The 16,708-nt window shown below is 43.8% G+C and overlaps 1 protein-coding gene and 1 non-coding gene across 2 annotated transcripts; one reads left to right on the top strand and one right to left on the bottom strand.

Moving 5' to 3' along the window:
* Positions 1-1,191: 1,191 nt before the first annotated feature.
* Positions 1,192-1,274, bottom strand: trnal-cag (transfer RNA leucine (anticodon CAG)). The gene has a single exon. It is a non-coding gene; the product is annotated as a tRNA-Leu (tRNA).
* A 4,972-nt stretch (positions 1,275-6,246) lies between these two features.
* On the top strand, positions 6,247-16,708 carry LOC139415899 (protein-glutamine gamma-glutamyltransferase 2-like). The gene is made up of 13 exons (XM_071164059.1): positions 6,247-6,514; positions 7,516-7,686; positions 7,853-8,083; positions 8,462-8,580; positions 9,194-9,322; positions 9,414-9,591; positions 10,854-10,992; positions 11,096-11,199; positions 11,356-11,598; positions 11,801-12,067; positions 12,276-12,436; positions 12,614-12,750; positions 15,373-16,708. Exons 1-13 carry the CDS (start codon positions 6,499-6,501, stop codon positions 15,518-15,520), a joined length of 2,043 nt encoding a protein of 680 aa, XP_071020160.1. The 5' UTR covers positions 6,247-6,498; the 3' UTR covers positions 15,521-16,708.

Raw genomic sequence — 16,708 nt, 5'->3', positions numbered from 1 at the left:
CTCGAAGGGATCTAGCTTTTGTCAAATTAATGTCGAACCTAACCATTTTCCTAACCTTAAACTATTCTCCTAACTCAAGATGTTAATTCTCCTTACCTGCTATGAAGCATCAAATCTGACGTTAGTTTGACAAAAACTGGATCCCTTCCAGCCATGACCCCGTTAGACCTGATGACATATTTCTATTTCTAGTTCAGCTAGCCAATGTCACCATGACACCGCCTACAAGTGTGATTGGGGATTTCTATTGTAGAAGCAGTTTAAGTCTATCTTCATACTGTACTATGTTTGCTACTCTGACATTACCTTTGGTGCTTTCAAGACATCTGGTGACACCTTCAGAACAACTTGGAACTGGGCCGACTTCAGTGCGTTGTAAACAACTGGGAACTGGGCCGACTTCAGTGCGTTCAGAACAACTTGGAACTGGGGCGACTTCAGTGCGTTCTAAACAACTTGGAACTGGGCCGACTTCAGTGCGTTCTAAACAACTTGGAACTGGGCCGACTTCAGTGCGTTGTAAACAACTGGGAACTGGGCCGACTTCAGTGCGTTCTAAACAACTTGGAACTGGGCCGACTTCAGTGCGTTCTAAACAACTGGGAACTGGGCCGACTTCAGTGCGTTGTAAACAACTGGGAACTGGGCCGACTTCAGTGCGTTCAGAACAACTGGGAACTGGGTCGACTTCAGTGCGTTCAGAACAACTGGGAACTGGGTCGACTTCAGTGCGTTCAGAACAACTGGGAACCCGGGAAAAAACTATTTGAATGGTAATCCAACTCGTAATTCCAACTCGGGAACTCTGGCCTCTTTCTACTCTTTCTAGAGCTCCGACTTTCTGACCTGAAGATCTCTGACTTCATGATTTGACCTCGTATTTTTTTAGAATTCACAGTAGTTTTGAACACGGCATGGGAACTTTGAAAAAAACTAGGTCAAATCATGACGTCGGTCCGAGTTTCCGACTTGGAATTCCGAGTTGGATGACTGTTCAAAATGATTTTTCCAGTCGGAGCTAGTTTTTCCACAGTTGTCTGTCACGCGCACATAGGGCCAAATCTAACGTTGAGACAAAATAACAAATAGCCTAGTACCACATGTAACTAGTGGGTGTAGATTAACTTCTGGTTAGTTAACAGTATCTTTTTCTGATACCTACAAAATTACAATTACATTTCCTAAAAGTAATGTCAGAAGTGGGATTTGAACCCACGCCTCCAGGCGAGACTGCGTCCTGAACGCAGCACCTTAGACCACTCGGACATCCTGATGTTCATGTATCAGAAGATTATAACATATATGAACACAGTTTTGTGTAAGACAGTTGAAAAGATAGTTAGTAATAATAGCACGGCGAATAACAACTGAATAAATAATGAAACAAGGAAGTTTATCTGCAAGCAAGCAAGCAAATGAGCAGCTAGCTATCATGCATAATTCCTAGTAGCTAGCTAATGTTAGCACGAGGTTTCAAACTCTAGGCAGAGGTTTCTGTCTCCTGATGTGACCTTCTGGCATCACTGCAGCACGCACTCAGCCTGTGTTGATGGAGATGTCTCCAAGTGCCACTGCTGCATACTTGGGGGAAGGAAGGAGCAAGAACAAGACCTCCTGAGGACCATAGACAACTTTAAATATCTTATTCATACTCTGTGTACATGTTGACAGAGGTGTCTGACTCGCTGTCCTTACTTCAGTGTTACTGTTGTAGTGAAAGAGGGGATTCATGACTCACCTGGGGTGTAATTTCAGGGAGTCACTCGATCTGGGTTGTCCCTGCCCTGTGTGTCTACACAACCAGCCTACAGGCAGCAATGCTTCCTAAGGTAGGATGGGCTATGCTCCAAAAATACTCCCGCTCTGTCAGGAGAAGAGTATTTATGTCTCAGCGTTTGCACAAGCATGAGAGAAAAATAAGATGAGGGATGCATTGTTTCAGTGACGGTCTGAGGAGAGTTAAATCAAATCAAATGTATTTATATAGTTCTTCGTACATCAGCTGATATCTCAAAGTGTTGTACAGACACCCAGCCTAAAACCCCAAACAGCAAGCAATGCAGGTGTTGAAGCAAGTTGGCTAGGAAAAACTCCATAGAAAGGCCAAAACCTAGAAAGAAAACAAAGAGAGGAACCAGGCTATGAGGGGTGACCAGTCCTCTTCTGGCTGTGCCGGGTGGAGATTATAACAGAACATGGCCAAGATGTTCAAATGTTCATAAATGACCAGCATGGTCAAATAATAATAATCACAGTAGTTGGCGAGGGTGCAGCAAGTCAGCACCTCAGGAGTAAATGTCGAGTGGCTTTTCATATCCGATTATTAAAAGTATCTCTACCACTCCTGCTGTCTCTAGAGAGTTGAAAACAGCAGGTCTGGGACAGGTAGCACGTCCGGTGAACAGGTCAGGATTCCATAGCCGCAGGCAGAACAGTTGAAACTAGAGCTGCAGCACGGCCAGGTGGACTGGGGACAGCAAGGAGTCATCATGCCAGGTAGTCCTGAGGGCTCTGGTCCTCCAAGAGAGAGAAAGAAAGAGAGAAAGAGAGAATTAGAGAGAGCATACTTAAATTCACACAGGACACCGGATAAGACAGGAGAAGTACTCCAGATATAGCAAACTGACCCTAGCCCCCCGACACATAAACTACTGCAGCATAAATACTGGAGGCTGAGACAGGAAGGGTCAGGAGATACTGTGGCCCCATCCGATGATACCCCCGGACAGGGCCAAACAGGGAGGATATAACCCCACCCACTTTGCCAAAGCACAGCCCCCACACCACTAGAGGGATATCTTCAACCACCAACTTACCATCCTGAGACAAGTCCGAGTATAGCCCACAAAGATCTCCGCCACGGCACAACCCAAGGGGGGATGCCAACCCAGAAAGGAAGATCACATCAGTGACTCAACCCACTCAAGTGACGCACCCCCTCCTAGGGACGGCATGAAAGAGCACCAGTAAGCCAGTGACTCAGCCCCTGTAATAGGGTTAGAGGCAGAGAATCCCAGTGGAAAGAGGGGAACCGGCCAGGCAGAGACAGCAAGGGCAGTTCGTTGCTCCAGAGCCTTTCCATTCACCTTCACACTCCTGGGCCAGACTACACTCAATCATATGACCCACTGAAGAGATGAGTCTTCAGTAAAGACTTAAAGGTTGAGACTGAGTTTGCGTCTCTGACATAGGTAGGTAGACCATTCCTTAAAAATGGAGCTCTATAGGAGAAAGCCCTGCCTCCAGCTGTTTGCTTAGAAATTCTAGGTACAATTAAGAGGCCTGCGTCTTGTGACCGTAGCGTACGTGTAGGTATGTTCGGCAGGACCAAATCAGAGAGATAGGTAGGAGCAAGCCCATGTAATGCTTTGTAGGTTAGCAGTAAAACCTTGAAATCAGCCCTTGCCTTGACAGGAAGCCAGTGTAGGGAGGCTAGCACTGGAGTAATATGATCAAAGTTTTTGGTTCTAGTCAGGATTCTAGCAGCCTTATTTAGCACTAACTGAAGTTTATTTAGCGCTTTATCCGGGTAGCCGGAAAGTAGAGCATTGCAGTAGTCTAACCTAGAAGTAACAAAAGCATGGATTAATTTTTCTGCATCATTTTTGGACAGAAAGTTTCGGATTTTTGCAATGTTACGTAGATGGAAAAACGCTGTCCTTGAAACAGTCTTGATATGTTCGTCAAAAGAGAGATCAGGGTCCAGAGTAACGCCGAGGTCCTTTACAGTTTAATTTGAGACGACTGTACAACCATTAAGATTAATTGTCAGATTCAACAGAAGATCTCTTTGTTTCTTGGGACCTAGAACAAGCATCTCTGTTTTGTCCGAGTTTGAAAGTAGAAAGTTTGCAGCCATCCACTTCCTTATGTCTGAAGCACAGGCTTCTAGCGAGGGCAATTTTGGGGCTTCACCATGTTTCATTGAAATGTACAACTGTGTGTCATCCGCATAGCAGTGAAAGTTAACATTATGTTTTCAAATGACATCCCCAAGAGGTAAAATATATAGTGAAAACAATAGTGGTCCTAAAACGGAACCTTGAGGAACACCGAAATGTACAGTTGATTTGTCAGAGGACAAACCATTCACAGAGACAAACAGATATCTTTCCGACAGATAACATCTAAACCAGGCCAGAACTTGTCCGTGTTGACCAATTTGGGTTTCCAATCTCTCCAAAAGAATGTGGTGATCGATGGTATCAAAAGCAGCACTATGGTCTAGGAGCACGAGGACAGATGCAGAGCCTCGGTCTGATGCCATTAAAAGGTAATTTACCACCTTCACAAGTGCAGAGTTAATAGCTCCCCCTGGTGTGAACACTTGGACCAGTGATTATTTTATTAAAACTTGGCTTATCCACTCACTGACTGTATATCACTATACACCAGACTTGACCTTTACAGACTGCCATGTTGTTTTCATATCCTCTCTGACCTCCCAAAAAGGGAGTCACATAGTAGTGGTGTGTGACTAGTCATACTGGTCAACTGTCATCGTCACCTAGGTGCTATGTGGAAGAAGTTCTGTGAGCGGTGGACACCCCATTTTCCCGAAATCTTACTGTCACAGCATTCCTCAGTCTCTCTTTTGGGTGGGGCAGAATGATCACCGGGTTGTTTGACCCCTGTGTAAGCAGGACAGAGGGGCTTCTGTGTGTCAGCAAAAGCAAGCACCACCCAAGCGATGTAACAGCACAGTGAGAATCTGCTACCATCAGAGTGATTAGAGATGTTATTGTTAGAGATGTTATTGTTCCCTCCACTTTCCACTCACGCAATTCCATAGGCCTCATTTCCTATTTATAGTCACTGAGAATTAACCAAATATGTCACACACTGTAGCAAGGAGGCTCGGTGCTGTCATGGTGATGAAGAAATTTCCCTCATATTGTTTCTCTTGTAGTGTGTCTCCTTACTCCAATATTGGAATATGACTTCCTGACACACGGTCTGGCTGGCAAACACACGTACCTCTTACGCACTCACCATTCAATTACTCATAAATTGTAACTTCACACAGCCTAATAAGTACAACTGATAGTGAGCATGTACACACTCAAAAAGTACTCTATTATATTTTATTACTATATTGTATATTAGTAGGAGAATGGTGGACTTGAATCCTATGACTTGGACTTAAGTTGAGTGTCACAAATGTAATAACGACTTGAACTTGGAGCGTTGACCCTCATGACATGACATTGAAGGACAGATGATACATGAGATGATATTTCAACAGCATGCGTTCCAGTATAAACATTTCCGTTCTTGCTTTTACTATTATTCTTAAAACATTGGGACATAGAGACATCATATGGATAGGTAAAAAGATCACCGTTATGATATTTCAACACAATGTATTTTAGTAGAAGTACCCTTCCCACTTTTCACATAATTTCAGTATAAATACATGTTCAGCTTTTTAATTAACTAAGCAAGTCAGTTAAGAACAAATATTTTTTTACAATGACAGCCTACCCATAAACTGGACAACACTGGGCCAATTGTGCCTCACCCTATGGGACTCCCAATCACAGCCAGTTGTGATACAGCCTGGAACTGAGTGCCTCTAGCACTGAGATGCAGTGCTTTAGACCGCTGAGCCACTCAGGAGCCCCAGATTTCACTGTGTTGGAGGTGTAATCGATGTCCTATAGTTGATGTTAAACGTTTGTTTAAATGGATGTTTAACTTTTTTATTTAAAACCAGCTTGGGTTTGATTGTTTTGCTTTACCACGTGCCAGGATAAATAGCTCCAGTCAATATCCTGGACTGCAATTCAGCTGAACAAAATTGTATTTTCCTTCTCAAGTATATCATGCTGTAAACTTATTCAACTTGTATATTTTGTAATTGGTGACTTTCAGGCTTTATACATATAGAATAAAAGTGGCCATGTATGGAAAGCATTTAATGGAAAACTGTTGGATTACTACAAGTGTGCCCTATGCCCTGGACCCTTTATCCGCTTAACAGAGAACACAGTGTCTGAGCTTAGATCACCGTGGGAGAAAAAGGTTCCCGCACACGGCTGACACAAACTATAGTAAATATTTGGGCTCTCATGCTTTTTTCAGTGGAAGTAAAATATTGAAGTAGGCAGAGCTTGTGCTTCCCAACTCAAGCTTGTACACACACGCACACACGCATGGGCGCGCATCCAATCACGCACGTACACACACACACACACACGCACGCATAGATTGTGGGTACACCTCTGTTCTGGATCTCCACAGAGTGTGATGTCAGAGGTCAGGGAGAACAGTGAACGGGAGGTGTGTATGGGTGAACATGTGTGTTTGAGCACTAGGACAGGGCCGTTCCTCTCCAGTATAAATACTGGGTCCTGGTGGAGACGGATAGAAAAGTGGGGCATACACCTTCAGGACTGAGTGAAAAGACAAAAGAGGAGTCAAACTTATCATAAAAGGAGGTTACACGGCAGAGAAGAGAAGATTCACAGAGGAGTTATTCACCACAAAGAGTGGAGAATGACTGACCAAAACGGTAAGGGATTTACCGTTATTTCACATATTTTTAAAACCATTGGTAGTGCCCTCCGAAGTAGAGGAGACAAATATTACAAGCAATTTCTATGTCTGTGAAAAATGTGCTGCCGGATGAATTCACAGCCGTGTGTTAAGGTCAACCATTCTAATTTAAGCAATGCATACCAGGAGAGCATGAGACCAACAGGCTCACATGCGCTAATCATACAAATATGAGGATGGAGCAGAGGTGTTATCTGACAAAGTGTATTCTCAAATGTGTACATTTCTACATTTAAACAGAATATACAGTAGATCTGTGTTTCTCCTTGTCAAAAATGAAAGTTGGTCTGTTTCTGTCTGTGTCTCTGTGTGTGATCATAGTATGTGGCACACAAGTGTGTCTAACCTCAGGAATGGCTGAAAGATGACTTCAGTTTGATGGCTTAGATTGGTCTCTTTTGTGCCAATCTGACCTGGCAAACCAGGTCTATACTTACTTATTACTTGATGGTTTATAAAGAGCATCTGCAAAAAGCATCAAACTTTGTTATTCACCTCTGTTCTTTAAAAAAAGCTTTCTCCCGCGCTACTGTTACAATATAGGATTAACATACATTTCTGGCAATCATTGTCATAACCCTTTAATATCAAAACAGCAATATTAATGTTTTCACACAGTGCCACATGCTTGAGTGGAGTTGTCTACCGACGGTAGCTGCTATAAATATGAAGTCGGGTCCTTGATTTTATGACTCACACTGATAGTCAGGCTCAAATAGATGACTTGTCTGACCTTTCTGTGGTTTATTTGACCTGTACAACATGGGACAATTGTGATTGATATGACTAAACTAGAGATCTCTCTATAAATATGAATATCTACAAGAGTAATAGTACAGGTGTGGTTTGGTTACCCCCTAAAACATCCTCTTGAACTCATTATTTGTAACTATACAGTAGAATAGGTTTTTATTAGAAGTGACTGAACCCTATGCTTTTTCTTTCATTGTGTTCCAGGTGTATTTATGGGGATGGACCTGCTTTGCCAGGTGAACAGCCATGCCCATCGTACAGAGGAGATGGACGTGGAAAGGCTGCTGGTTCGTCGGGGGCAGCCCTTCTCCCTTGCCTTGCAGTGCCACACAACCCTGTCCCCTAAACACAAACTAGCCATGATCTTGCATCTAGGTAAGCAACTCAAGGACAAGGACCATAAGCTTAAGTCAGCAATAGAGTGGATACTACTGCACAGTGGGAGGAGGAGTTAGTTATGATTGACAGATATAAAAAATAAAATGGTCTGGGAAAACAGCTTTGACTGCCAGTATATGTGTGGTTTTGTTTGTGTGTTTAGGTAAGGAGGGTGAGGTGGTGGTGAAGGTGTTGGATGCCCGTGCTGGCAGGGACAAGTGGTGGTTCCGCCAGCAGGGGGCTCAGAGTGAGGTGCTGCTGACGATCCACAGCCCAGCAGACGCCCCTGTGGGACTCTACAGCGTGACAGTGCTGCTCCTCTCCCCTGACGGACACATCCTGGAGAAGACAACACCAGAGACGTTCTACCTGCTCTTCAACCCCTGGTGCAAAGGTGAGCTCACACATGCATGTCCTGCGTGCACATGCACACACACACTAGTTGAATCAGTAAAGAAGTATTGAAAGTGCTCAGTGTTGCGGCACTGCACCCTGTCCTGTTTTATTTGCTCTTTTGGTAAGGTGGAGGGCTCAGGAAGGTGCCACTCTCAGAAGGTCAGAGTCAGGGAAGATACTGTCTTCAGTTGTGTACTTGTGTCTGTCCCTGTGATTACTTTGAATTACATTTGAGCCGAACATGAAATTATAACAACATATAGAAAAATATTAAATTAGTGGAACAGATTGCTTATATGAAAGTTGTCAGTTGTGTGATATCACTACAACAAGAATGCCTCACTCTTCTCTGAGTCTTTATTTTTCTCCCTCCCAGCTGACTCTGTGTACCTCCCTGACGAGGAGCTGCTAGAGGAGTACATCCTGAATGAAAATGGCCTCCTTTACCAGGGTTCCTGGGACCAGATTTCCTCACTACCCTGGAACTTTGGACAGGTAGCAAAGAAACAGCACTTCTGAAGGACAGACAGCCAACACAGCTGAGATAGAGTAGAGAGCCCAAACCTGTTGATCCCATTATCAACCCATCGATCCAATGAGAACCAGATCTCAGTGATGTGCAGCCTGAATCACAGTTCTAGCTGAGGCATTCCAAACAGAAAGATTAACAACGGGGCATGTGGGTGGGTGTTGGCAGCCAGTGGTTTCTGTCAAGTCTGTAGGCTTGATGGTGGCCTGTGTGAATTGTCACAGCTTGGTGTCGTTTGGAGACACCATGCACCAGCTGGCAGAGGAAATGTCTTTGGTGGATGTAAGACATTTTTACACTGGATGTGTGAAAATGCCAACCACTCAAACGTGGGTTTTTCTCATCCGAGAGAGACAGAGACACAGTCACATAGACATTGAGAAAGAGACAGACAAACAACCTGCATGGCTTATTGTCTCCATCCGGTGAGGAGAAAGTACATAGAGTCACAGTCACAATCAACAATTCTATGTATGTATTTTTAACACTGGTTTGAGATGTGTATCTACGTCATCATGAGCTCACTTAATGCATTCTCATAATATTTTTACGTATAATCCCTCATGTCATTTTTCATAGTTTGAACAAGATGTGGTGGACATCTGTTTTGAAATCCTGGACAATTCACCTGCTGCACTGACAAACCCAGAGATGGACACAGCCAACCGAGCAGACCCAGTGTACGTGAGCAGGACAATTACTGCCATGGTAAGGTTCACTCTATAACTTCATTATTTCTACACATTGAGAATAGTTATAATCTCACAGTAATTAACCTACCTGCTCTACACCTGTGCAGGTGAATGCTAATGATGACCTTGGCGTGGTGTCAGGCCGTTGGGACGGGAAGTACGATGACGGGGTGCCGCCCACACGTTGGACTGGCAGTGTGCCCATCCTCAGGCGCTGGAGTGAGGCCGGGGCACAGAGGGTGCGCTACGGACAGTGCTGGGTGTTCTCAGGCGTAGCCTGTACAAGTGAGAGACACATATGTGGACAATTACAAATACCTAGGTATCTGGTTAGATTGTAAACTCTCCTTCCAGACTCACATTAAGTACCTCCAATCCAAAATTAAATCTAGAATCGGCTTCCTATTTTTGCAACAAAGGATCCTTCACTCATGCTGGCAAACATACCCTCGTAAAGCTGACTATCCTATTGATCCTTGACTTCGGCGATGTCATTTATAAAATAGCCTCCAACACTCTACTCAGCAAATTGGATGCAGTCTATCACAGTGCCATCCGTTTTGTCACCAAAGCCCCATATACTACCCACCACTGCGACCTGTATGCTCTCGTTGGCTGGCTCTTGTTGGCTGGCCCTCGCTTCATATTCGTTGCCAAACCCACTGGCTCCAGGTCATCTATAAGTCTTTGCTAGGTAAAGCCCCGCCTTATCTCAGCTCACTGGTCACCATAGCAGCACCCACCCGTAGCACGCGCTCCAGCGGTATATTTCACTGGTCACCCCCAAAGCCTATTCCCCCTTTGGCCGCCTTTCCTTCCAATTCTCTGCTGCCAATGACTGGAACGAATTGCAAAAATCACTGAAGCTTGAGACTCTATTCTTTCTCACTAACTTTAGGCATTAGCTGTCAGAGCATCTCACAGATCACTGCACCTGTACATAGCCCATCTGTAAATAGCCCATCTGTAAATAGCCCATCTGTAAATAGCCCATCTGTAAATAGCCCATCCAACTACCTCATCCCCATATTATTTATTATTATTATTTTGCTCCTTTGCACCCCAGTATCTCTACTTCCACATTCATCTTCTGCACATCTATCACTCCAGTGTTTAATTGCTAAATTGTAATTACTTCACCACTATGGCCTATTTATTACCTTACCTCCCTAATCTTACCTCATTTGCACACACTGTCTATAGATTGTTTTCCTATTGTGTTATTGACTGTACGTTTGTTTATTCCATGTGTAACTCTGTGTTGTTGTTTGTGTCGCAATGCTTTGCCTCATCTTGGCCAGGTCGCAGTTGTAAATGAGAACTTGTTCTCAACTGGCCTAACTGGTTAAATAAAGGTGAAACAAAAATGAAATAAAAACATAGGAGACAACACACTGACACAAGATGGCTCTCTCTCAGCTAATTTCCTAACACTCTCTGGTTCTATATTTGCACTATCAAATATTTCATTCAGCTACAGTATATTAAGCTATAAACAGACTATATGCTGTTTGCTGATTGGTTCCTTTCGCTCACCCATCACACAGTTCTTCGCTGTCTGGGCATACCCACTCGCCCAGTTACAAACTACTCTTCTGCCCATGACACTGATGGCAACCTGAATGTGGACTATCTGTATGATGAGCAGCTGGAGAGTGTGTCTGAAGGCAGGAAGGACATGATCTGGTAAGGCTCACAACCTTCTATAGTTTTCATGTTGCTTTCACTTCTAGATATCAGCTTAGAATTATGCAGAATCAGCACTGTATGATTGTGTGTGTGTGTGTAGGAACTACCATTGCTGGGTGGAGTCCTGGATGGACAGGGAGGATCTTCCTAAAGGCTATGATGGGTGGCAAGCTCTGGATCCCACCCCACAGGAGAGGAGTGATGGTACTGTCCCACTTCATATTCATGAGCAGTCTTGGTTTACTATTCCCTTTAAAAATCTATTTTTCTATGGTTGGGCTACTACAGGAAGTTACATTTCATACATGTTTTTCTGTATAGTAGTTTTTCTTGCCCTCATCCCTATCTCCTCCTTCTCAGGGGTGTACTGTTGTGGGCCCTGTCCAGTCAAGGCGGTGAGGGACGGTGATGTGGGGATGAAGTATGATGCAGCCTTCGTGTTCTCTGAGGTGAACGCAGACCTGGTCACCTGGATCGTCTACCCAGATGGCCAACGCTCACAAGTTTCCCTCAACCAGAATACAGTGGGCCAAAACATCAGCACCAAGAGTGTGTACGGAGACTACAGAGAGGACATCACTAAACATTACAAATACCCCGAAGGTATTCACTTCCTTCCCTTAAACAAACATACTGTAATGTTCACACCTGCACAAATACTAGCACAGATGGGAAGAGAACCTAAAGAGTACAGTAGACTGTTACACACTACAAATACCCCCAAGGGAAGGGTGTCACTTTGGACACATACCACACGAACACACCGTTAATTGAACAGTATGACATCCTCCTTCCTTTCTACCAGGTTCAGTGAAGGAGCGTGAGGTGTATGAGAAGGCAGGACGGCGGGTAACGCAGCCGAATGGAGCACCAGGGCAGCTGGAGCTGAAGATCAAACACGCCCAGGCCATCCTGGGGACAGACTTTGATGTGATAGTGGAGGTGCACAACGTCGGTGGAGAGGACACCCCAGCCCAGCTGACTGTGACGTCCAACGCTGTCACCTACAACAGCCTCCACCGGGGGGAGTGCCATAGGAAGACTGCCAGCCTGACCGTGCCAGCCCAGAAAGGTGGGCCTCAACTGCCATCACACAATCAAACTTTTGAACTAGTGTGAGACCCTGTGTTTGATTTATTTTTTAGTGGCACTGGGTCAGTCTGACCCCTGGTGTTCTTGTATGTTTAGGAACCAAGTTAACAGTGCAAAACTATACCATGGAAAAAGTGTGAAACAATACAATAACATACTTTCTCCTCTCATCCCTATTATTCTCACAGCTCATAAGGAAGTGCTGCGGCTACGGTACGATCACTACGGGGCATGTGTGTCTGAGCATAACCTGATCAGGGTCACAGCACTACTCCAGGTCAGCGGCCAGCCCGAAGTCGTCTTACAAGAGGTCAACATCCAACTGAGCATGCCTCAGCTCCATGTCAAGGTACTATCTGGAACTGGAAATGGCTCTGGTGAAGCAATGCTTAAATTGAGTACTATTGGTCATGAGAATGGATATGTTCAAGTGCAAACAATGGTTTATAGTATTTTGATTTAAGGTTGTTTGTTACTGAAATGATCATTTCTGACGATGCCTACACTGTCCATGTTCTTTCCCCAGGTAGTGGGAGATGCAGTTGTATCTCGGAAATTGATTGCCCACATTAGCTTCACCAATCCACTGCCTATTACCCTCAGAGGGGGCGTGTTTACTGTGGAGGGGGCAGGTCTGACAGCAGCGCGGGAGATCCAAGCACCGTAAGTATCTCTGTGTGTTGTATGTGAGAGAGGAGATCCAATCTTCATTGAATTTGTATTCGCTTTTTCAGCAATGAGAGAATGTACGTAGACCTGAAACTCTTTAAAACCCAGGGCTCTTTAAGATCTCACACCCTGTGCAGCAGCTGCAGATTTAGAGGGGGTAGCATCTCAGAGAGCTTTTGGCTGCCACTGTAAATTCCTCAGCAAGGACATAGTCTGACGGCAATTGCATGAGTAAAAATAACAAGATCTGCTTTTCTCTCGCTCCACCTCCCTTAAAAAGACAAAGAGAGAGCCTGACATATCCTCCTCATCCCAGGCCAACGATGATTAAACCGCCCCAGCATGGCTCTCTAGGACCACAGGCCAAATGTTACCACACATAACCTCCAAAAAGAGATGCCAGTGTAAACATATGCCCTCAGACTAAACACAGGATAATATCTCTGCTGGCCGCCTGGGTGAATTTAACATTCTTTGACAAAACATCACACTTCCTGGAAGGACCTAGCCTACCTCATTTTTTGGTCATCTCATGTAGCTCAAGTGTGAGAAAAAAAAATCCACATTTTCATAGCAGCACCAGGGTTGGGCAGTCATATAGTTTCTGTACCATACTGGGGTATACGGTATTACCAAAGATTTTTTATAAATAACCCAAGATAGACTAGAACTGAATCATAGTGGGCCGAACAAGCAAGGTGGGCAGAGCCAAGCATGAGCTAGTGAGATCCTATTGGTGTGTTCTAGCATTTATTTGCATATTTCCGTTAGGGAATTCCGACTCTGTGAAATAGGCGTGTGAAATACTCAATTCGCCCTTGCACTCCTTCTAAACAATGCAATTTTTGAAACTTTGGCAAAGGGTAAAGTCTACAAAATGCAGTCCACTCGGTTTGTTACACATTTTAGTTTTGGAAACATTAAACTGTATGGAGATCAAATGTTTTATAGATGAGAAAATGTACAGAATGTCGGCAAAAATCCATCTCGCTCCATCTTCTCCCACTGCCGGCCACTGGGCTTCCTCTCATCACCATATTTGGTAGTGAGTGGAAACACCAACCGAATGCTTCACATTTATACATCCGGTGAAATATCCTGCTCATTGTTCCATCTGTGGTATTACCGAATGTGCATGCACACAAGGGGCGGTATTTAAAAAAATACAAATGTAGGCAGCAGGGATCTTGATCCAAGAGGGGATTGAATGTCTCTGCTGTAAACAAGAAGCTTGATTTTGACATCTAGCCACATAGCTAGCCAGTTAGCAAACAAAATGCATAGCTGGTGCCCTGAGATGAATCATTTATTTGACACATCTTAGATTTCTTATAGTCATACTTAATTTATAAGCAGTGGCGTATGAGTTTCCCCAAACCCAATAAACACTTTTTCAAGGGAGTATTGAAAATCATACCATCTGTATTTTGAAATACCCTGGCATACGGTATAAAAGGTACAGTATATCACCCAAGCCTAAGCAGCACATAGCCACAACTGTAATTTCTGGCAGCTAATCGAGTTTACAATTCCAGCAGACCTGAATGTTAAACAATTTGTGTGGTCTTTCCCAGAAATATATGACTACAAAAAAGTTTCTATTACCAGATAATGTTTCTGAATGAGCAGGTTTTTGCAAGAGGTGTTAAAATACACTGAACAAAAATCTAAACGCAACATGCAACAATTTAAAGGATTTTACTGTTACAGTTAGTTAATTTAAAGAAATCAGTCAAATGAAATAAATTAATTAGGCCCTAATCTCTGGACTTCACATGACTAGCCAGGGGCACGACCATTGGTGGCTTGGGAGGACAGAGGCCCACCCACTTGGGAGCCAGGCCCACCCACTGGGAAACCAGGCCCACCCAATCAGAATGAGTTTTTACCCACAAAAGTACTTTATTACAGACAGAAACACTCCTCAGTTCAATCAGCTGTCCAGGTGGCTGGTCTCAGTCGATCACACAGGTGAAGGAGCCGGATGTGGAGGTCCTGGGCTGGCGTGGTTACATGTGGTCTGCGGTTGTGAGGCCGGTTGGAAGTACTGCCAAATTCTCTAAAAAGACGGAGGCAGTTTATGGTAAAGAAATGAACATTCAATTCTCTAGCAACAGCTCTGGTGGACATTCCTGCAGTCAGCATGCCAATTCCACCCTCCCTCAAAACTTGAGGCATCTGTGGCATTGTGTTGTGTGACAAAACTGCACATTTTAATGCCTTTTATTGTCCCCAGCACAAAGCGCACCTGTGTAATGATCCTGATGTTTAATCATGTTTTTGATATTCCACACCTGTCAGGTAGATTATCTGGACAAAGGCCAAATGTTCACTAACAGTTATGTAAACAAATTAGTGCCCAAAATTTGAGAGAAATAAGCTTTTTGTGCATATGGAAAAATGCTGGGATCTTTTATTTTAGCTCATGAAACATGGGACCAACGCTTTCCATGTTGCGTTTATATTTTTGTTCAGTATAGCGTGACATGTTTGACATGGCCTCATTGAACACAGCAGGAGACCTCCGGTAGTATTTTAACCGTTAGTGGAACAGAGCAAGACTGAGTTGAAAGAACTATGTGTGCTTGTAGTGAAACGATCTCTTTCCTCCTACAGAGATGACATTGGACCAGGTCAAGAGGTCAAGGTCAAGTTGTCCTTCAAGCCCACCCGAGCAGGCCTGAGAAAACTGATGGTCGACTTTGATGCAGACAGAATAAGGGATGTTAAAGGCATTGCCACTTTGATTGTGAGAAACAAGTGAATTGTCAATTAACAACGTATATCATATCATGTATATTTCTATATAAAATAATTACCCTGTAAATGCAATATGAAAGTGAGTTGCAAAATCATGTGTTGTTATTTTCTATTGTTCTTGATGATCTTATGAAGGGATTTACAAGCATTGGCAAAGAAAGGTGGGTCTCTGAATCCAAAAGTATTGCTAGAGTCCGGAGACTAAATCTATTTGTGAGACAAATGTAACCATACCCTTTGTCACGTAGAGTAGGCCAGAAGGCTAAACTGAAAAACCTAACCTCTATCAAATAAAAATATGGCGGCAAAAGTACTTCTGTGCAAGGGTGTTTATTTATATAGTGAATCTGGTGCCAGGTTTCCTCCAGACGTGACACTTGGCATTTAGGCCAAAGAGTTCAATCTTGGTTTCATCAGGCCTGAGAATCTTGTTTCTCATGGTCTAAGAGTCCTTTAGGTGCCTTTTGGCAAATTACAAGCAGGCTGTCATGTGCCTTTTACTGAGGAGAGACTTCCGTCTGACCATTCTACCATAAAGGCCTGATTGGTGAAGAGCTGCAGAGATGGTTGTCTTTCTGGAAGGTTCTCCCATCTCCACAGAGGAACTCTGCAGCTCTGTCAGAGTGACCATCGTCACCTCCCTGACCAAGGCCCTTCTCCCCGATTGCTCAGTTTGGTCGGGCGGCCAGCTCTAGGAAGAGTCTTGGTGGTTCCAAACTTCTTTCATTTTAAGAATGGAAGAACCTTCAATGCTGCAGAAAAGTTTTTTGGTACCCTTCCCCAGGTCTGGGCCATGACACAATCCTGTCTCGGAGCTCTATGGACAATTCCTTTGATCTCATGTCTTGGTTTTTGCTCTGACATGCACTATCATCAGTGGGACTTTATATAGACCGTTGTGTGACTTTCTAAATCATGTCCAATCTATTACATTTACCACCGGTGGACTCCAATCAAGTTGTAGAAACATCTCAAGGATGATCAATGGAAACAGGATGCACCTGAGCTCAATTTTAAGTCTCATAGCAAAGGGTCTGAATGCTTATGTTAATAAGGTATTTCTGTTTTAGTTTTAAAAATGTGCAAAAAAAAAAAACCTTTTTCGCTTTGTCATGATGGGTTATTGTGTGTAGATTGATGAGGAAAACATTTTATTTAATCCATTTTAGAATAAAGCTGTCACGTAACAAAA

The sequence above is a fragment of the Oncorhynchus clarkii genome, chromosome 1 (assembly GCF_045791955.1).
Source record: "Oncorhynchus clarkii lewisi isolate Uvic-CL-2024 chromosome 1, UVic_Ocla_1.0, whole genome shotgun sequence".
NCBI classification, from domain to species: domain Eukaryota; kingdom Metazoa; phylum Chordata; class Actinopteri; order Salmoniformes; family Salmonidae; genus Oncorhynchus; species Oncorhynchus clarkii.
The sequence above is the reverse complement of the archived record's forward strand: the minus strand, read 5'-3'. Positions and strand labels throughout refer to the sequence as shown.